Genomic DNA, 22,323 nt, shown 5'->3' on the forward strand with positions numbered 1-22,323 from the left:
GGGGCCGGGCGCGGTGGCTCAAGCCTCTAATCCCAGCACTTTGGGAGGCCGAGGCGGGCGGATCACGAGGTCAGGAGATCGAGACCATCCTGGCTAATACGGCGAAACCCTGTCTCTACTTAAAAATACAAAAAATTAGCCGGGCGACGAGGCGGGCGCCTGTAGTCCCAGCTACTCGGGAGGCTGAGGCAGGAGAATGGCGTGAACCTGGGAGGCGGAGCTTGTAGTGAGCTGAGATCCGGCCACTGCACTCCAGCCTGGGTGGCAGAGCAAGACTCTGTCTCAAAAAAAAAAAAAAAAAATTTTTAAAATTTAGATACAGGGTTTTCCTGTATCACTCAGGCTGGAGTGCAGTGGCATGATCATAGCTCACTGCAGCTTTCAACTCTTGAGCTCAAGTGATTCTCCTGCTTCAGCCTCCCGAGCAGCTGGGACTAAAGGTGGACAGCACCACACTCGGCTAATTTTTTACAAACTTTTTGTAGAGACAGGGTCTTGTTATATTTCCCAGGCTGATCTCGAACTCCTGGGCTCAAGCTCTCCTCTTGCCTCCTGAGTAGCTGAGACTATAGGCTCATGCCGCCACCTCTGGCTAATTTAGTTTTTATTACTTTATTATTATTATTATTATTATTATTATTATTATTATTGAGACAGAGTGTTGCTCTGTTACTCAGGCTGGAGTGCACTGACATGATCACGGCTCATGGCAACCTTCGCCTCCCAGGTTCAAGCGATTCTGCCGAATGGCTGGGATTACAGCTAAACCATGCCCAGCTAATTTTTGTAGTTTTAGTAGAGACGAGGTTTTGCCATGTTGGCCAGTCTGGTCTCAAACTCCTGACCTCAAGTGATCCGCCCACCTCGGCCTCCCAAAGTGCTGGAATTACAGATGAGAGCCACTGTGCCCAGCCCAATTTATTTTTTAATTAATTAATAATTAATTATTTGGAGATGGGATGGTCTCACTATATTGCCCAGGCTGGTCTCAAACTCCTGGCCTCAAGTGATCCTCCCACCTCAGTCTCCCAAAGGGCTGGGATGACAGGCTTCAGCCACCGAGCAAAAATTAGCTTCTGAGAAGCACAGGGTAGGTACTTTGATCACGTACATCACAGATCCCCTGTAAGTAATCAGCACAAGATGATGTAGGGCTGATATTTCCAAGACCATCTGGAGACTTTTGATTTGAAGATAGCACTGGACGACCCTTAAGTATTCAACTCAATAATTTTGGATAGAGATGTGTGAAGGCAGGTCCTGGTCTTTATTGGAATGAATGGCGAATTCTTTCTCTTGGGCTGGTTAAATGACAGGACCCACCTGACATTTTTATTTGCAATGTTCTCTTTGTTTTTGTCTTTGATTTTTTTTTTTTTTTTCTGAGACAGAGTCTCATTCTCTCACCCAGGCTGGAGTGCAGTGGTGTGATCTTGGCTCACTGCAGCCTCCACCTCCTGGGTTCAAGCAATTCTCCTGCTTCAGCCTCCTGAGTAGCTGGAATTACAGATGTGTGCCACCATGCCCAACTAATTTTCATATTTTTTATAGAGATGGGGTTTTACCATGTTGGCCAGGCTGGTCTCGAACTCCTGACCTCAAGTGATCTGCCTGCCTCAGCCTCCCAAAGTACTGGGATTGCAGGCATGAGCCACCGTGCCCGGCCTTGGTTTTGCTGTATAAAAATAAATGAGGACAGATAGGCCTGGCACAGTGGCTCACACCTGTAATCCCAGCACTTTGGGAGGCCGAGGTGGGTGGATCATGAGGTCAGGAGTTCAAGACCAGCCTGGCCAAGATGGTGAAATCCCATCTCTACCAAAAATACAAAAAAAATTAGACAAGCGTGGTGGCAGGCACCTGTAATCCCAGCTACTTGGGAGGCTGAGGCAGAGAATTGCTTGAACCCAGTAGGTGGAGGTTGCAGTGAGCCAAGAGCGTTCCACTGCACTCCAGCCTGGGCAACAAAGCGAGACTCCGTCTCAAAAATAAAATAAAATAATTAAATAAATAAGAACACACAGTAAACAGTTGTGTTGCTCAAGGTTGGAGAAACTTTAATGAATACCCTCCAGATGCCTCCAGCAACTTAATAAGATGTTAAATGTGAAGCCCTGGCTGGAGTTGACCTCACCTGCAGCGTCTGCCCACTAAGCTGCCAGCTTAAGTGCTAAGGACAGGAGCTGTGTTTTGGGGCCGCCTCCCAAACGGCAGCGTGGCCTGCAGCTCTCCTTTCTCTGGGGGCTTATGAGACTGAACTCATGGTTTGTTGATCCACTCAGACATCCAGCTAATACTTATTAAGGTGTGATCAGTATGGCTGGGCATGGTGGCTCATGCCTGCAATCCCAACACTTTGGGAGGCCGAGGTGGGCAGATCACCTGAAGTCACGAGTTTGAGACCAGCCTGACCAACATGGTGATACCCCCATCTCTACTAAAAATACAAAAATTAGGCGGCATGGTGGTAGGCACCTGTAGTCCCAACTACTCAGGAGGCTGAGGCAGGAGAATCGCTTGAACCTGGGAGGCAGAAGTTGCAGTGAGCTGAGATCATGTTACTGCACTCCAGCCTAGGTGACAGAGCAAGACTCCGTCTCAGAAAACAAGCTGTGATGAGCGTGAGGCTGTCAGGCCTGGGGACACAGACATGAATGGGAAGTCATCCTGTTCTCGGAGTGTTCACTGTGTTGTGCACTGTGTTAACACGGCAGATGTGTTAGGAAGAAAGCATGAGGCCAGGCGCAGTGGCTCATGCCTGTAATCCCAGCACTTTGAGAGGCCAAGGCAGGAGGATCCCCTGAGGCCAGGAATTTAAGGCCAGCCTGGGCAACAAAGCAAGATCCCATCTCTACCAAAAAAAAAAAAAAAAGTTACCTGGGCGGGGTGGTGCAGAGACCTGCAGTCTCAGCTACTTGGGAGGCTGAGGTGGAAGGATCGCTTGAGCCCAGGAAGTTGAGGCTGCAGAGAACCATGATTGCATCACTGCAGCCTGAACAACAGAGTGAGACCCTATCTCTTAGAAAAAAAAAAAAAAGTGGCCGGGCACCGTGGCTCACACCTGTAATCCCTGTATTTGGGAGGCCGAGCTGGCAGGATCACTTGAGGTCAGGAGTTTGAGACCAGCCTGGCCAACATTTGAAACCCCATCTCTGCTAAAAATCAAAAACTTAGCCAGGCATAGTGGCAGATGCCTGTAATCCCACTCCACTTACTCAGGAAGCTGAGGTGGGAGAATCGCTTGAACCAGGGAGACGGAGGTTGCAGTGAGCTGAGATTGTGCCACTACACTCCAGCCTGGGCAGCAGAGGGAGACTCCATCTCCAAAAAAAAAAAAAGGAAAAAAACCCGAGGGGAGGTGAATGCAGTCATAAGGCTGTGAAAAGATCTTTGGGAGCACAGAGGATGTGCATGATAAATTTTATTTTATTTTATTTTATTTTGTTTTTTGAGACAGGATCTTGTCTGCAGTGTAGTGGCACGATCACAGTGCACTGCAGCCTCGTCCTGTGCTCGAGTGATCCTCCCATCTCAACCTCCAAAAGTGTTGGGATTATAGGAATGAGTCATAGAGCCTGACTGGGTTCAGTTTTTTTTTGTTGTTTTTGGTTTTTGGAGACAGAGTCTCCCTCTGTCACCCAGGCTGGAGCACAGTGGCTCACTGCAACCTCCACCTCCTGGGTTCAAGTGATTCTTGTGCCTCAGCCTCCTGAGTAGCTGGGATTACAGACATGTGCCACCACACCCAGCTAATTTTTGTATTTTTAGTAGAGACAGGGTTTTACCATGTTGACCAGGCTGGTCTCGAACTCCTGGCCTCATGTGATCTGGCCCACCTCGGCCTCCCAAAGTGCTGGGATTATAGGTATGAGCCACCGTGCCCAGCCCGGGTCCAGTTTTTAACCTGCTGAGCCTGAGGGCCTATGGGAGGTGAGGATGCCGATGTCTGGGGGTGGACGGGGCAGCGCCACCCTCTCAGCAATCTCCGCGGCCAGGACTTGCTCTCTGCCGTGCCTGGCTTTTGCACACTTTTTTGGATTTGCCCCTCGGATTTTCATTTCCTGTTGCCACCCAGCCCTCCAGCTGTGCACCTGCTCTCCTTTTTATATTTATGTATGGATTTTCTTTATTTTTTGAGACAGTGTCTTGCTCTGTCACCTAGGCTGGCGTGCAGTGGCACAAACATGGCTCACTGCAGCCTTGATCTCCCAGGCTCAGGTGATCCTCCTGTCTTAGCCTTCCATGTAGCTGGGACCACAGGTGCACGCTAGCACGCCTGGCTAATTTTTTTTATTTTTGTAGAGACGGGGTCTCACTTTATCACCCAGGCTGCTCTCAAACTCCTGGGCTCAGGTGATCCTCCCACGTCGGCCTCCAGAACCGTTGGGATGATAGGTGTGAGCCACCACAACTGCCCTGGACTTGCTCTTCAGAAGCCCATGGCTTCCTCTTGCAACCTATAGCCTGAGGCTGGTCTCCAAAGCCCCACAGATGCCTCCTCCTCATGTTTTTTTTCATGAGCTCTGGGCTTCCTGGGTGGGGCTGGAGGTGAGGATGGGATATGAGAGTTGATTGTAACTCAAGGCAGAGCTCTGGCTTATTGGTCAGCTGCCTCTGGGAGATGTCCTCGCTCCAGCTCGGTGTGCCTGCACAGGTGTGAGTCCCTGCCGTGTGCACAGGTGTGAGGCCCTGCCAAGAGCACAGGTGTGTTTAGCTGGGCATGCACCTTTGGTTCACACCCAGTCCCTTCATGTCTCAGCCCTCTCAGCCCCGCACACACTGTCACCTTTGCCCCTCTGCCCACCTCTGCCTCAAGGCACCCTCCTTACCTCTCAGCTTTGTCTGAACCCTTCTGCTACCTTCCAATCCTCTCTCAACATCACATGGGTTGAGACCCTGGAGGGTCTCAGAGGCAGACCCTCTGCCTCCACTCACTCCTCTGACCTGCTAACTTTGAATCGTGTGGCATCGGGGACAATGTCTCTCTTGTTTTTCCTTTTTTTTTTTTTGGAGACAGAGTATCACTCTGTCGCCCAGGCTGGAGTGCAATGGCGCGATCTTGGCTCACTGCAACCCCTGCCTTCCGGGTTCAAGCGATTCTCCTCCCTCAGACCCCGAATAGTTGGGATTACAGGTGCCTGCTACTATGCATGACTAATTTTTTTGTATTTTTAGTAGAGACGGGGTTTCACCATGTTGGCCAGGCTAGTCTCAAACTCCTGACCTCAGGGGATCCACCCACCTCAGCTTCCCAAAGTGCTGGGATTACAGGCGTGAGCCACCACGTCTGGCCGGGGACAATGTCTTTTTATTTGCATTCTTCTGAAGGATCCTGTAAAGCAAACTGAGGGAGACATGATGTCTCAGATGGTGGGCACCAGCGGGCTTGGTGTGGTTTGCCATGGATTAGGGTTGGATTGGTGAGAAGGAAGGACACAGGTGGGCAACTGAAGGACGGGAATGTGACTAGGCTCCCCCAACAGTGCAGATGGACAGGCATCAAGAAGATCCCTTTGAGTCTAGGTGCGGTGGCTCATGCCTGTAATCCCAGCACTTTGGGAGGCCGAGGAGGGCAGATCACCCGAGGTCAGGAGTTTGAGACAAACCTGACCAACATGGTGAAACCTGTCTCTACTAAAAATACAAAGAATTGGCCAGGCGTGGTGGTGGGTGCCTGTAATCCCAGCACTTTGGGAGGCCGAGGTGGGCGGATCATGAAGTCAGGAGTTTGAGACCAGTCTGCCAACATGGTGAAATCTGGCCTGTACTAAAAATACAAAAATTAGCCATGTGTGATGGCATGCGCCTGTAGTCCCAGCTACTCGGGAGGCTGAGGCAGGAGAATCTCTTGAACCCGGGAGGCAGAGGTTGCAGTGAGCTGAGATCACGCCACTGGACTCCAGTCTGGGCGACAGCGCAAGACTCCATCTCAGAAAAAAAAAAAAAAAATTAGCCAGGCAACCGGGTGCAGTGGTTCATGCCTGTGATCCCAGCACTTTGGGAGGCTGAGGCAGGCGGATCACCTGAGGTGGGGAGTGCAAGACCAGCCTGACCCACATGGAGAAACTCTGTGTCTGCTAAAAATACAGAATTAGTCGGGCGTGGTGGTGGATACCTGTAATCCCAGCTACTTGGGAGGCTGAGGCAGGAGAATTGCTTGAACCCGGGAGGTAGAGGTTGCGGTGAGCCGAGATCACACCATTGCACTCCAGCCTGGGCAACACGAGCAAAATTCTGTCTAAAAAAAAAAAAAAAAAAAAAAAAAAAAAAAAAAAAATTAGCCAGGCATGGTGGCTTGTGCCTGTAGTCCCAGCTACTTGGGAGGTTGAGGAGGGGGAATAGCTTGAACTCAGGAGGTGGAGGTTGCAGTGAGTGGAGATCCGCCACTGCACTCCAGCCTGGGTGATACAGCAAGACTCCATCGTCAAAAAAAAACCAAAACCAAAAACAAAATGGACTGTTGGAATAGCCATTTAATTTGCTGTCTTCTGAATATGTAGTTCACTGCTGATGTTTGAGAAACAGGCAAGCTTCTACCTGTTGGTAGGCAGAGCAAAGAAGTATTCACTTTCATAGGGCCTGGGTGGAATTTTGGAGGTGTCCAGGTAAAGAAGAAAATTCAGGCTGGTCGAGGTGGCTCACGCCTGTAATCCCAGCACTTTGGGAGGCTGAAGTGGAGGAATTGCTTGAGTCCAGGAGCTTGAGACCAGCCTGGGAAACACAGTGAGACCCCAGTCTCTACAAAAAATTAGCTGGGCGTGGTGGTGTGTGCCTGTGGCTGAGGCAGAAGGATTGCCTGAGCCCAGGAGGTCGAGGCTGCAGTGAGCCATGATCGATCCACTGTCCTCCTGCCTGGGCAACAGAGTGAGACTATGTCTCAAAAAAAAAAAAAAAAAAAAATTCAAAGTGGGGATCTTCTATAATATCTGTTCTGCTTGCATCTTGCCCTGGCCAAGTAGGGAACGCTTGCAGCAAAGCAAATAATCTTTGTTTTGACTCCCCTGCTCCCTTGAGTTAACTCCAGCCGTTCCTGCATTGTTTTGGGATCCAGAACAGCTGGGAGCACAGACTGCTGGAGAAATCAGGATGAAAACAATTCAGTTCCTACCATCGCCTTCCTGAACTTCTGAGAGAACTGCAGAATCCATGTTCTATAGGGCAATGGGTGTGGTGGGGCGGATCTCTGTTTTAGATTAACAGGAGGATTTATCATGCCAAGAGGTCAATATTTACGTTGGCTTCAGCTTCATGAATATTTACTTCTTTGTTCCCTGCTGACTCCAGCAGAAGCAAAGATCTGCTTTTTGTCTGCTGAAGGGGATGCTGACCCATTACGTTCTTATCAGAAAGGTCTGGAAACAAAGCTGTCATGGAGCCCACTTCCTTGGTGAAGCTTGTTTCTTCCATCAAGAAATCTGATCTGGCCAGGCACGGTGACTCACGCCTGTCATCTCAGCACTTTGGAAGGCCAAGGCAGGTGGGTCACCTGAGGTTATTAGTTCAAGACCAGCCTGACCAACATGGTGAAACCCCGTCTCTACTAAAAAAAAAAATAATTGGCTAGGTGTGGTGGCATGTGCCTGTAATCCCAGCTACTTGGGAGGCAGAGGCAGGAGAATTGCTTGAACTCAGGAGGCAGAGGTTGCAGTGAGGAGAGATCGTACCACTGCACTCTAGCCTAGGTGACAGAGTGAGATTTGGTCTCAAAAAAAAAAAAAAAAAAAGAAAGAAATCTACTCCAGCCTTGGAAACAGAGTCTCACGCTCTGTTCCCAAGGTTGGAGTGCAGTGGCACCATCTCAGCACACTGCAACCTCTGCCTCCCGGGTTCACGCCATTCTCCTGACTCAGCCTCCCGAGTAGCTGGGACCACAGGCACGTCACACTGCCCGGCTAATTTTTTGTATTTTTAGTATAGACGGGGTTTCACCATGTTAGCCAGGATGGTCTCGACCTCCTGACCTCGTGATCCACCCGCCCCGGCCTCCCAGAGTGCTGGGATTACAGGCGTGAGCCACTGCGCCCGGCCAAGAAATCTACTTTCTGTTAATATCTCTATGACTAATCTTCTGTCTACTTTCTATCTCTGTAGATTTGCGTATTCTGGACACTTCACATAAATGGACTCATGTGACATTCATGTCTTCTTTCTTTCACTCAGCATAATGCTTCCAAGGTTCATCCATCATGTATCAAGTACTGTATTCCTTTTCATGGAGGAATAATATTCCATTGTACACGTATAGCGCCTTCTTTTTTTAAATAAATTCATCTGGATTGCTTCTATTTTTTGGCAATTTTCAGTCATGTGGCTATAAACATTCATGTACAAGTTTTTGTGAGTATGTGTTTTCCTACTTTGGGATATATACCTAGGAGTGGAATTGCTGGGCCGCAGGGTAACATGAGGTTTAATTTTTTGAGGAACTGTCAAAGAAAGTCAGTTTTTGAATTATTTTTTAAGTTGTAACAAAAAAAAATGTATCGACCTATTTGGAAAATGAGGGGCCGAGTGTGGTGGCTCACGCTTGTAATCCCAGCATTTTGGAAGGCCAAGGTGGGCAGATCATTTGAGGTCAGGAGTTCAAGACCAGCCTGGCCAACATGGTGAAAACCCGTCTCTACTAAAAAAAAAAAAAAAAAAATTAGCCAGGCATGGTGGTGCACACCTGTAGTCCCAGCTACTAGGGAGGCAGAGGCAGGAGCATCGCTCGAACCTGGGAGACAGAGGTTGCAGTGAGCAGAGATTGTGCCACAGCACTCCAGCCTGGGCAACAGAGCGAGACTCCTTTTCAAGAAAAAAGAAGAAAAGAAAAACAGAAATCTGAACTCTCTTTGTACAAACAACCCTGTTCCTAAGGCTTTCGTGCACTTATAGCATGGGAGGAACACAAGATCCTTGATAAGTCACTTCCTCCTGTCTTCCCATCTGTAAAACGGGAATATGGGCCAAGCACAGTGGCTCACACCGTAATCCCAGCACTTTGGGAGGCTGAGGTGGGCAGATCACCTGAGGTCGGGAGTTTGAGACCATCCTGACCAACATGGAGAAACCCCATCTCTACTAAAAATACAAAATTAACTGGGCATGGTGGCGCATGCCTGTAATCCCAGCTACTCGGGAGGCTGAGGCAGAAGAATCGCTTGAACCCAGGAGGTAGAGTAGGGATAATGACAATCACTACCTTGTCCATTTCAGAGCATCTGTGTGAGCAGTTGAGGACACAAGGGCCAAGAAAGGACTTTGTGAACAGACAGCCATGTTTGTTGAGCTTCCATTTAGTGGGAATATGGAGGGTGGTTATGTGGTAACCGAATGTCACCGAGGAAAGGAGGAGGAAGGAGCACTGAATCTGGGTTGCAACTCCAAAACCATTTTTTTTTTTTTTTGAGACGGAATCTGCTTTATTGTCCAGGCTGGAATGCAGTGGCATGATCTTGGCTCACTGCAACCTCCACCTCCCGGTTTCAAGCGATTCTCCTGCCTCAGCCTCCCAAGTAACTGGGATTACAGGCGCCTGCCACCATGCCTCGCTAATTTTAAAATATTTTTAGTAGAGACGGGGTTTTGCCATGTTGGTCAGGCTGGTCTCAAACTCCCAACCTCAAGTGATCCACCTGCCTCGGCCTCCCAAAATGCTGGGATTACAGGCATGAGTCACCATGCATAGCCCAAAACCTTTTTTGAGACAGGGTCTCACTCTGTTGTCCAGGCTGGAGTGCAGTGAGTGATCACAGCTCACTGCAGCTGCCAACTCCTGGCCTCAAGCGATCCTCCCACCTCAGCCTCCCAAGAAGTTGGGATTAATTAGCAAGTACTCAGCTATTTTTTAAAGTTTTTTTTTGTAGAGATAAGTTCTCACTATGTTGCCCAGGCTCGCCTTGAACTCCTGAGCCTCCCAAAGTGTTGGGATTATAGGCATGAGCCACCATGCCCCGCCCAAATCCAAGCCTTTAATGCTAGATATCTCTGGTTCTTGGGAATAATGGCTTCTGCCTTTCCAGAAGTTTTGCATGGATTTAGACAATGGCAAGGGTATGGTTTTGAAATACAGAGACAAGTACTTGTGTGGAATATTGGGACTCTGAGGGAGTAGAGGTGGCAGCTGTCGTGATAACAGCAGCTAACATTCTTTTTTTTTTTTGAGACAGAGTCACCCAGGTTGGAGTGCAGTGGCGTGATCTCGGCTCACTGCAACCTCTGTCTCCTGGGCTGCTTAAGGAATTCTCCTGCCTCAGCCTCCCGAATAGCTGGGATTACAGGCATGTGCCACCACATCCAGCTCATTTTTGTATTTTTTGTAGAGATGGGATTTCACCATGTTGGCCAGGCTGGTCTTGAACTCCAGAGCTCAGGGATCTGCCCGCCTCAGCCTCCCAAAGTGCTGGGATTACAGGCGCGAGCCACCGCGCCTGGCCTGCAGCTAACATTCTAATGTGGAAAACTGGGCCCTTTGGAGGGCTCTGTGGACTACTCGATTCTAGGGCTGTTCAATTCTCCCACTTTTACTGTTCACCACATGTGTGTTTTTTCTTTCAAAACAATGCAAATTCCTTGAGAGGCTAAGGCAAGGATTTGGAAACCTGCCTAGGCAACATGCTCAGACTCTGTCTCTACGAAAAACAAAAATAACAAATTAGCCAGGCGTGGTGGCGCATGCCTATAGTCCCAGCTATTTGGGAGGCTGAGGTGGGAGGGTTGCTTGAGCCTGGAAGGTCGAGGGTATAGTGGATTGCTTGAGCCTGGGAGGTCGAGTGAGCCATGATTGTGCCACTGCACTACAGCCTGAGCAATAGAGCAAGACTCTGTCTAAAAACAAACAAAATTGGCCAGGCACGGTGGCTCACGCCTGTAATCCCAGCACTTTGGGAGACCAAGGTGGGTGGATCCTTTGAGATCAGCAGTTTGAGACCAACCTGTCCAACATGGTGAAATCCCGTCTCTACTAAAAATACAAAAATTACCTGGGCATGGGAGCAGGTGCCTATAATCTCAGCTACTCGGGAGGCTGAGGCAGGAGAATCGCTTGAATCTAAGTTACTTGGGATGCTAAGGCAGGAGAATCGCTTGAACCCGGGAGGCAGAGGTTGCAGTGAGCCGAGATTAGACCACTACACTTCAGCCAGGGCTTCAAAGCCAGACTCCGTCTAAAAAATATAAAAAAATAAAAATATAAAATGAAATGAAAAAATAAATAAATAACGGGAACCTCATCTCGTTATGCATCTGTCCACTCTGCCAGCTATCTTTTTTTTTTTTTTTTTGATGGGGTTTTTCTCTGTTGCCCAGGCTGGAGTGCAGTGGTGAGATCTCAGCTCACTGTAACCTCCGCCTCCTGGGTTCATGAGATTCTCCTGACTCAGCCTTCCGAGTAGCTGGGACTACAAGCATGCACCACCATGCCCAGCTAATTTTTTTGTAGTTTTAGTAGAGACTGGATTTCACTCTGTTGGTCTGGCTGGTCTCAAACTCCTGACCTCAAATGATCCACCCTCCTTGGCCTCCCAAAGTGCTGGGATTACAGGTGTGAGCCACCACGCCTGGCTGCCAGCTATCTTTTTAATGCCTTCTCAAATAATAGTGTAAGCACTTTGAGGGTGGGTACCAGGCTATTTGCATTTTCAATATCCCTTCGCTGCACCCAGCACAGAGACGGGCACATAGAAGTTGCCTGTTACATGCTCACAGGCCAGAATGAACCTATTGTCCCGGACATGAAGAAGAGGACCAGGTATGGTGGCTCACGCCTGTAATCCCAGCACTTTAAGAGGCTGAAGTGGGTGGATTCCTTGAGCCCAGGAGTTCGAGATCAGCCTGGGCAACATGGTAAAAGCGTGTCTCTATAAAAAATATAAAAATCAGCCATGCTTGGTGATGCGTGCCTGTAGTCCCAGCTACTCGGGAGGCTGAGGTGGGAGGATTGATGCTCAGGAGGTCGAGGTGCAGTGAGCTGAGATCGCACCACTGCACTCCGGCCTGGGAGACGGAGGCACGGTCTCAAAAAAAAAAAAAAAAAAAAAAGGAAAGGACGAAATTCAGATGACCATTTTATTCCTGCAGTTTCTGGGATGTATTCGTGCTTGTCCTACAGACTTTCATCCTAGGCCGGGCACAGTGGCTCATGCCTGTAATCCCAGCACTTTGGGAGGGCAAGGCGGGCAGATCACCTAAGGTCAGGAGTTCGAGACCCACCTGGCAAACATGGTGAAACACTTTCTCTACTAAAAATAAAAAAATAATTAGCTGAGTGTGGTGGCAGACGCCTGCAGTCTCCCAGGCAGGGAGGCTGAGGCAGGAGAATCACTTCAACCGGGGAGGCGGAGGTTGCGGTGAGCCAAGATTGCACCACTGCATTCCAGCCTGGGCGACAGAGTGAGACCCAGTCTCAAAAAAAAAAAAAAAAAAAAAAGAGGCTTTTGTCCTAAGATACTCTAGCACTATATGGAGTAATGTTATTCCTTTGTCTCCCCGTTTCTCCATGGTCACCCTAGCTTGGGTGCAGACCCTGGCACTGGAAAAATGAGTTGAAGATAATAAACGACATTCCTGTTCCCTTACCGTGATGACCAGCAGCATAAAGTCCAGTTCACAGCAACATGGCCTTTCTCTATTCTTTAAGATCTCATTATGCATAGAAGGCAGGGGAAGGTGGAAGACAGAACGCTTACAAATTCCTGGGGGGGATGACCTCATCATTTATTAGGTGTTGGCTAACTGCCCAAGGAGCACAGTTCAGATTCCTTTTGGGGGAGGCACTGAAAATCCCCTGATAACCCAAATTCTCCAAATCTTTTAGGCCTCAAGGGAGGGAAGGAGGGCGAGAGGAATGAAGCCATTCAATTAGGAGGCTGTTTACTCCTAGACGACCAACTCTGAGTTTAAGACAGACTCGGGACTTGGGAAGCGTGGACATTCCATTTATTTATTTATTTATTGAGCCAGAGTCTTGCTCTGGAGTGCAGTGGCGCAATCTCGGCTCACTGCAACCTTCCAGGACCAAGTGACTCTCCTGCCTCAACCTCCTGAGTAGCTGGGATTACAGGCGCCCGCCACCACGCCCAGCCAATTTTTGTATTTTTTGTAGAGACAGGGTTTCACCAAGTTGGGCAGGCTGGTCTTGAGCTCCTGAGCCCAAGTGATCTGCCCGCCGTGGCCTCCCAGAGTGCTGGGATTACAGGCGTGAACCACCGTGCCCGGCCACCTACCTGTCTTCTTCTAACAACAATCCTACGATCTTTCTTTGAGGGGAGGAGGACAGGCTTACTACATAACCCAGGCTGAAGTGTCATGGCACCATCATTGTTCACTGCAGCCTTGAATTCTTAGGCTCAAGCAATCCTCCTGCCTCAGTCTCCCGAGTAGCTGGGACTACAGGCACACACCTCCACGCTACTTTTTTTTTTTTTTTTTGTAGAGGCAGGGGTCTCACTATGTTGTCCAAGCTGGCCTCAAACTCCTGGCCTCAAGCAATCCTCCCGCTTCAGCCTCCCAAAGCATTAGGTCTTTTTTGTTTTGTTTTTCAAGATGAAGTCTCGCTCTGTCCCCCAGGCCGGAGTGCAGTGGCATGATCTCGGCTCACTGCAACCCTGGGTTCAAGCCATTCCCCTGCCTCAGCCTCCTGAGTAACTGGGATTACAAGCGCGTGCCACTATGCCCAGCTAATTTTTTCTATTTTTTAGTAGAGACAGGGTTTCACCATGTTAGCCAGGCTGGTCTTGAACTCCTGACCTCAAGTAATCTGCCAGCCTTGACCTCCCAAAGTGCTGGGATTACAGGCGTGAGCCACTGTGCCCAGCTTCCAAAGCGCTAAGATTACCGAAGTGAGCCATTGCCACTGGCCTCTACAATCCTTTTGCAAAATGTGCTGCAGTCCAGCAAGCACTTCCATATTTGATGGTTTTTCTCCAACCTGTAGGCATTTTACAGACAGCAGTTCTCAAGTGGTCGCAGGGGCAGAGCAAGTCTCAGGGAATCTGCACCCTTAGGATGCTTTTGGGAGAATCAGGGAAGAAGCTCCCAGGCTGTGCTGGGTGACTCACGCCTGTAATCCCAGTACTTTGGGAGGCGGAGGTGGGCGGATCACCTGAGGTCAGGAGTTCAAAATCAGCCTGGCCAACATGGCGAAACCCCATCTCTACTAAAAATACAAAAATTAGCCCGGAATGGTATTGCTTGCCTGTAATCCCAGCTACTCGGGAGGCTGAGGCAGAAGAATCGCTTGAACTCGGAAGGCAGAGGTTGCAGTGAGCTGAGATCGCACTAGTGTACTCCAGCCTGGGTGACAGAGCGAGACTCCATCTCAAAAAAAAAAAAAAGAAAAAAAGAAAAGAAAAGAAAAAAGTGCTCCCAACCGGAGCAAGTAGAGTACGGGCTGGTTTCTGGTCTGGCCCCACCTGTGCCTGGAGCCGGGTCCAGGCCCTGAGGGAACTCTGCAACACAGAAAAGACCAATCTGGGGCCAGGCTGGCCTTGGGCCCAGCATGGGATCTGGGACTGTGCTTTTCTATTTATAAAAGGTGGGATTGTCTTATATCTTCCTGAAGCTCTTTTCTGGATAGGATGTCTCATGAATCTGTGATTCTAGCTAGAACTGTTTTCATTTTTTGAGACAGAGCCTCACTTTGTCATCTAGGAGGGCAGTGGCCCGATCTTTTCTCACTGAAACCTCTGCTTCCTGAGTTCAAGTGATTCACCTGCCTCAGCCCAGCCTGTAGTTGAGATTACAGGCGCCTGCCACCACATTAGACTAATTTTTTATTTTTAGCAGAGATGAGGTTTCACCCTGTTGGCCAGGCTGGTCTCGAACTCCTGACCTCAGGTGATCCGCCCGCCTCGGCCTCCCAATGTAGCTACAACTTCTCACCCCAACTGACCCTTCCGCCCTTCCCAAAGCTTCTTACCTGGAAGAGTCAGCGAGGCAGGTGGGGGCTGGAGATGAAAGGGGAAGGAGAAGATTCTTGGGAAGCTCTGGACGGTTTCTCACGGGCAGGCAGTGCTTTGATCCAAAGAACCCTGCACAAGGAGCGGAAGACTCGCATTTGTCTGGCTTAACTTGTCAGCCTCAGTTTCCACTTCTGAATGGGACCACCGAGGGCAGTGTGGCGAGGATTCACCGACATCGTCCAGGTGAAATTGGCAGGCACAGAATGGGCGCTCCGAAAGCGTTTGCGGACCCGAAGAAGGTTTGGTTACAAAGCTTCTGAAGTGTGTAGTGGGGGCCCGGGCGCGAGGTTTGGCTTTCGGGGTGCTAGGCTCCAGGGACCCCCAGCGGAGCTCTCACCCTAGCTCTGCCGCCTCCTCGGCCTCGGACCACCGAGGGTTAACAAGAAAGCCCCACGCCCCCTTTGACGGCTTAGAGCCCACCTCGCCGAATTTGAAAAGGCGGCCCCGGAGAGGCGTGGGCGCCCCCCACACACTTCCAGCTCGCACCCGGGCTCCGATCGCTCGCCCGGCTCCTCTCGCTCTGCTCCCGGCCGGGACCGCTGGTTCGGTCCGGGCGCCGGTGCCCTCCTGCCGGTCCTCGTGCCCGGGACTCCAGGTCCCCGCGGTCTGCCGCGCACGATGAAGCTGGCCCTGCTCCTGCCCTGGGCGTGTTGCTGCCTCTGCGGGTCGGCGCTGGCCACCGGCTTCCTCTACCCTTTCTCGGCCGCAGCCCTGCAGCAGCACGGCTACCCCGAGCCCGGCGCCGGCTCCCCTGGCAGCGGCTACACGAGCCGCCGGTGAGTAGCGCGGGGTGGCGGGGCCTGGGGGGGCGCGGGCGGCGGGGGACTTGGGCATTGGGTGGCTGGAGCGAGAGACTCGGGGGCTGAAGCGCAGGGCGATCCGGGGCTTGGGGGTGTGGGGCAGAGGGGACTGGGGGCTGTAGACACCCGGCAGCTGGAACGAGAGCTGGAGGGGGCTGGGGTGTGGGTCTGGGGGCGTGGAGTGGCGGAGGCCAGGGGCTGGGGACTCGGGGCAGCTGGGACGAAACGGCGGGGGCTGGGGGTTGGGGTCACGAGGGGGAGAGACCGAAGGGCCTGGGGTGCAGGGCGACTGGCGGCTGGGGACGCGGGGCGGCGGGGGCTGGGTGCTGCAGAGAGGGGGCACCTGGAACGACTGATGGAGGGGGCTGGGGGTTGGGGTGGCGGGGCCGCGGGGGCTGAGGGTTCGGGTCCGGGTCCGGGGCTGCGGTGGTCTCTGGCCGCGCCCACCCTGTCCCTTCCTTTCTTTGCTTCCCCAACCTTCGCCCCTCGTTCCGGGCTCGGAGTGGAAGTGGCTCCGACCGCGGTGGCCCGGGCTGGGGCTCTGCCCCGGGCGTTCGGCCGCTCACGTGGCTCCGCCGCTCACCTGCGCGGCTGCGGCTTTGTGTCGGGGAGCCGGTTCCCGGGTGGTCAAGGCCTCATGTCCCGGGCAGCCCCTCTCCTATCAGCGGCCCCAGGACACCGGAGGGGTCATTCCCGCCCAGTCTTTGGGGCTGAGGCCGCGGAGGATCCTCGGCTGCGACTCCCCAGCCACCCCGGGACGTAGAACCGGCTGGGATCGGGTGGCTGCGTGGCGGGGTTGGAGAGGGCGCAGGGTCACCGCGCCCGGGCGCCGGGACCCGCCAGGCGTCTCCTCTCTCTCGGCCGGCAGGTGGCGCCATGGCCACCCCCGGGACGCTCAGGGCTGCGGCTCCGGAGCCCGCATTTGGATTTTCCCAGAAAACCGTAAGCATGCAAGTAGAAGTTGCCAAACGCCTCGTTTGCATAACTCGCTTGAATTTAGCTTTTCCTCATTTAGTAATAACTACAACCCACACAGCTATGACAGCGCTCTGGAATGCACTACCTGTGTCTGTTCCCTCCATCTCTTTTTTACATTTTAATTTATTTTTTGCAGAGACAGAATCTCAACTCTGTTGCCCAGGCTTGACGCAAACTCTTGGGCTCAAGGAGATCCTACTGCCTTGGCCCCTCCCAATCTCCATTTCTTTTGATCCTTAACAACCCTAGGGTTAAAACATTAGAGTAGTATCTTTCCTTGAGCTGAAGAAACAGAGGCTCAGGATTTGCTAGGCCCAGTAGCCACTCAGGACTGACCTCTTGTGCATTTTTTTTTCTTTCTTAGATAGTGTCTTGCTTGTTCCCCAGGCTGGAGTGCAGTGGTGTGATCATAGCTCACTGCAGACCTGATCTCCCAGGCTCAAGTGATCCCCCGACCTCGGCCTCCTGTAGCTGAGATCATAGGCTCGCACCACCATGACTGGCTAATTTTTAAATTTTTTGTAGAGGTGGGATCTCACTATGTTGCACATGCTGCTCTCTAACTTCTGGCTTCAAGAGATCCTCCTGCCTCGGCCTCCCAAAGTGCTGGGATTACAGGCGTGAGCCACCACGCCAGGCCCAGCTCTGGTGTTTTCTAGCATACTGCTCTACTTATCAAAGCTAAAAGACAGGTTCCAGTTCTTTTTATCTCTTTGATATTTACCAAATCAGAGGACTCCAAGATGATTTCTGGCTAATGCCTTAATAACAAGGAGACAGGGATGTTTCATGCTGGGAAGAAATATACACTCATGGCTGCATAGGGCAGGACCCAGAAAAGCATAGAAGTGCCTCTGGAAAAGTTTGCATGCAATCTTATTTCTCTCATTTTGTTTGGAAATACTTACCCGGGGCTTCTATGAGGAGTATTCTTCAAACACCCACACTAGTGTGGCCTCTACACAGTTCCATGTGAGGATTGTCTAAAAAACAAGCTTTTCAAGTTGCAGAATAATATATACAGCACAATTTCGTTTATGAAAAGGAAAATCAGGTCTACATCTAGGTAGATAAATGCCTTAAAAAAGTTTCTAGGAAACCATTTCAGCAGTTAATGTTATGAAGGGGTCTAGGGCTGGGCCAGGGGACTGTCCCATTTTCCCTCTGTCTGTTTGTGGCTTGTCTGAATGTTTTTCTGGTTTCTGTGTTTTTTTGAGACAGTCTCGCTCAGGCTGGAGTGCAATGGTGCAGTCTTGGCTCACTGCAACCTCTGCCTCCCGGGTTCAAGTGATTCTCCTGCCTCAGCCTCCCAAGTAGCTGGGATTACAGGCGCCCACCATTGCACCTGGCTAAATTTTGTATTGTTGGCCAATAAAAAATGCTGTGATTTTGGCCAGGCGGGTCTCAAACTCCTGGCCTCAAATGATCTGCTTGCCTCAGCCTCCCAAAGTGCTGGGATTACAGGCATGAGCTACTGTGCTTGGCCCCAAAGAGAACCTACTGGCCGGTACGGGGATTGAATGGATGGTTTGCAAAGAGCATATATTCATGTAATGCTTTTGTAGTTAAAAAGTGTGGGAAGAAAAAAAAAAAAGGTCTTTGCAGCCTGAAATACGCCTGCAGAAAAGCAGGAGGTGAAGTCCATGAAGATCGGGGGCTAATGGAGACCTCATTCTGACATTTGGTGGGCTGGAACTTGGGGACCTCTGCAGAAACTTGGAAGGGATCATTTTAGCACAAACAAAAAGAGGCTCAAACAAGTGTGGGAATCTTCCAGAACGCTTCCCACCAGGATAGGAATGGGGAGAGGATATAATTAGGTTTAGGGAGGATGTGGGTGAATTTGTGGGAAGTGGATTCTGGAAAAGGATACCAGGAGGTGTTGGGGAGGCTTGGGGCAAGTTGATATTCCCGAACGTGACTGAGTCTCTTTGCCCAGAAAGCCCAGCATGGGCATTGCAGGCACCTGGTTGTTGCCTAGGTGAGTTATAGGCTGGAGCTGGCCTGGGTGTCACATGTTTCTGTGCTTCATGAGCTATCTTTCACAAGTGTCCCTTGTCCTTGAGATTCATGATCTCCAGAAGTTGAAGGCTTGGGGGACAGCAGTTGGCACAGTGGTCCTTGCAGCCTTGGCCTTCAGTAGTGTGTTTACTGGGGCTTGGTCTCAGTTCATGGGCGATGATGACAGGGCTGTTTGTTGACAGAGTCTGCTTTAATTTCATTGTTACTGCTCCTTGTTAAAGTCTGATTTTTTTTTTTTTTTAAAGACAGGGTCTCGCTCTGTCACCCAGGCAGGAACACAGTGGCGCAATCATAGCTCACTGCAGCCTCAACTTCCTGGGTCCAAGCAATCCTTCCACCTCAGCCTCCTAAGTAGTTGGGATCACAGGCATGGGCCACCATGGCTGGCTAATTTTTAACTTTTTCATAGAGAGGGGGTCATGCTATGTTGCCCAGGCTGGTCTTGAACTCCTGGCCTCAAGTAGTCCTTCAGCTTTGGCCTCTCAAAGTGTTGGGATTACAGGTGTGAGCCACTGTGCCTAGCCAAAAAGCGGTTTTTAATTGTTAATTTGTTCAAATCTGCATCTAAATAAGTCTGCTTATTGGTTATTCTGTCTCTTCTGTCCCTTTTAGTGTAGGAAAGTCCTCTCCCATTGAAAGAGTAATTTTTTCTCCATGCTGTCAAGTTGTTGAAGACCAGTTGTTTTCTAAAATGCCCACATACTGGATTTAGCTACTTGCTTCCCAGTGGTGTAATTAATTGGATTCTCTGCCCCCTGTATCTCTTCTATTTTGGAAGTTAGGTTGGAAGGTTTGATTAGATTTATGGTCTCTATTTGGGGGTGTTGGGAGAGACAGAAATGCTTCATAAGTGGTCTAGTCTACCATAGTATATCAGGAGATGCTCTGGAGTGATCTGTGTGTCCCCACCGAATTCATACGTTGAAGCCCTCACCTCCAATGTGCTGGTATTTGGAGGTGGGACCTTTGGAGGTAACTAGATTTGGATGAAGTTGTGAGGGTAGTGCCCCATGATTCGATCTGTGATGTTATAAGAACAGGAAGAGAGGCTGGGCGTGGCGGCTCAAGCCTGTAATTCCAGCACTTTGGGAGGCCAAGGCGGGAGGATCACGAGGTCAGGAGATCAAGACCATCCTAGCTAATATGGTGAACTACTGTCTCTACCAAAAAGACAAAAAAATTAGCCGGGCGTGGTGGCCGGTGCCTGTAGTCCCAGTTACTCGGGAGGCTGAGGCAGGGGAATGGCATGAACCTGAGAGGCGGAGCTTGCAGTGAGCCTAGATCGCACTACTGTACTCCAGGCTGGATGACAGAGGGAGACTCCATCTCAAAAAAATAAAAAATAAATAAATAATAAAATTAGCCAGGTGTGGTGGTGCACACCTGTCATCCCAGCTACTTGGGAGGCTGAGGCACTAGAATCACTTAAGCCCGAGAGGCAGAGGGTACAATGAGCTGAGACCATGCCACTGCACTCCAGCCTGGGCAACAGAGTAAGACTCTGTCTCAAAAAAAAAAAAAAAAAGAAGAAGAAGAAGAGAAAGAGAAATCAGAGCTCTCTCTCTTTGCCATGTGAGGACACAGCACAGCAAGAAGGCGGCTGTCTGCAAACCAGACAGAGGGCCCTCATCAGGAACTGAATCTGCCAGCACCTTGATCTTGGACTTCCCAGCCTCCAAGGCTGTGAGAAATAAATGTCTGCTGCTTAAGCTGCTCAGTCTGTGGTATTCTGTTATGGCAGCCCTGAAATGACTAACAGAAGGACATGGCTTTATTCTGGAAAGCTGGGTGTTAAATATTCAGCAGAACACCACTGTCTACAAGTCTTTTCCACTTTTTCCCTTCTTTTTGTTGCAATTTATTTGTTGCAGAAACTCAGCCTTCTAGAATGTTCCGTGTCAGGATTTTGTTGGTCTTATGCTTACGGTGCCTTGAGCATGTTCATCTGTCCTCTGTATTTCCAGATAATGGGAAATTGGATCAAGAGTTTGATTGGATCTAGTTCTTCCTCCTCCTTCGTTTTCTCCTTATTATGATCATCATTATTTTGGTGGAATTACCTCTTGGGTGGTGTAGTGTTTTTCTATTGGCAATTACACAACGTCTGGTCGTCTCTTTTTTTCTCTTGTGATGCTTGAGGTGTTGGTGATCGTTGCCTATGCATTATTTCATTAAGGATTGCAAAGTGGCTGCAGGACAGGCAGGCCCCCAAATTGGGGCTTGGCCAGGAGGGTTCTTGGTTTCACCCAGGAAAGGATTCAAGGGTGAGTGGGTGTTGTCAGACAGCAACTTTTATTGATGCAGCAGTGCACAGCAGCAGCAGAGGTCCTGCTCCTTGCAGAGCAGGGATACCCCATAGGCAGTGTGCCCAGACTAGCAGCTCAGAGGCAGTTCAGCACTATTTATATCCACTTTTAACTGTATGCAAATTAAGGGGCAGTTTATGCAGGAATTTCTAGGATGAAGGTGGTAACTTCCAGGTTGTTGGGTTGTTGCCATGGAAAGGGGTGGTAACTTCCGGGTGTTGCCCTGGTAAATGGTAACTCACATGGCGCCCTGGTGAGTGAGTCTTATGGGGATGTGCTTTGTCCTAACCTGTTTTAGCTAGTCCTCAATTTGGTCCGGTGTCAAGCCCAACCTCCAGAGTCAAGTCCTGGCTCCTACTTCAAAGTGGGACTATAATTTTGATTCTTTAAAATTTGTAATTTTTAGAATACTTGTACACATTTATTCGTAGGTAGCCAGATTTTGAGTTAGTTTTTGGTTTCTCTTTTCATTGTTTCTTTTTGTAAATGTAAGCAACTTGTGTATGTGTGAGTGTTAGAGTGTGTATGAGTATGTGTGTGTTTGTGTCTGCATCCTCTTCCTTTTCTTACACAGAGGTGATGTGTTAGTTATTCTGTTTTGCACTTGGCCTTTTTCCATCATAACATGTTGTGGAGATGGCTCTATCAAAAAGCAAAGATAGGCGGGGCATGGTGACTCACGCCTGTCATCCCAGAACTTTGGAAGGCCAAGGCAGGTGGATCACTTGAGGTCAGGAGTTTGAGACTAGCCTGGCCAACATGGTGAAACCCCTTCTCTACTAAGAATACAAAATTTAGCTGGCGTGGTGGCGCATGCCTGTAATCCCAGCTACTCAGGAGGCTGAGGCAGGATAGTTGCTTGAACCCAGGAGGTGGAGATTGCAGTGAGCCGAGATCACATCAGTGCACTCCAGACTGGGTGACAGAGTGAGACTCTATCTCGAATAAATAAATAAATAAAGCAAAGATAATCTTCTGCATCCTTTTTATTTTTATTTTTATTTTTTTTGAGATGGAGGCTCACTCTGTCGCCCAGGCTGCAGTGCAGTGGCATGATCTTGGCTCACTGCCAGCTCCGCCTTCCGGGTTCACGCCATTCTCCTGCCTCAGCCTCCCGAGTAGCTGGGACTACAGGCGCCCGCCACCTCGCCCGGCTAATTTTTTGTGTTTTTTTAGTAGAGTTCTGCATCCATTTTTATGGGTCTGTAATTGTGTACAGTGTGAGTGACTATATTTATTCAACTAGTCCTCTACTGATAAGGCACTTGTGTGTGT

At 50.1% G+C, this 22,323-nt stretch overlaps 1 protein-coding gene across 2 annotated transcripts in view; it reads left to right on the forward strand.

Moving 5' to 3' along the window:
- The first annotated feature begins 15,353 nt into the window (after positions 1–15,353).
- COL26A1 (collagen type XXVI alpha 1 chain) overlaps positions 15,354–22,323 on the forward strand; it is a 200,749-nt gene continuing 193,779 nt past the window's right edge. The window contains exon 1 of one of the 2 annotated variants that reach the window (XM_023194491.1): positions 15,354–15,718. In XM_023194491.1, coding sequence (XP_023050259.1) covers positions 15,561–15,718 — 158 coding nt within the window. In that variant the 5' untranslated portion in view covers positions 15,354–15,560. The remainder of the gene's footprint in view (positions 15,719–22,323) is intronic. The other variant, XM_023194490.2, reaches the window with a different exon arrangement.

The sequence above is a fragment of the Piliocolobus tephrosceles genome, chromosome 8 (genome assembly GCF_002776525.5).
Source record: "Piliocolobus tephrosceles isolate RC106 chromosome 8, ASM277652v3, whole genome shotgun sequence".
NCBI lineage: Eukaryota > Metazoa > Chordata > Mammalia > Primates > Cercopithecidae > Piliocolobus > Piliocolobus tephrosceles.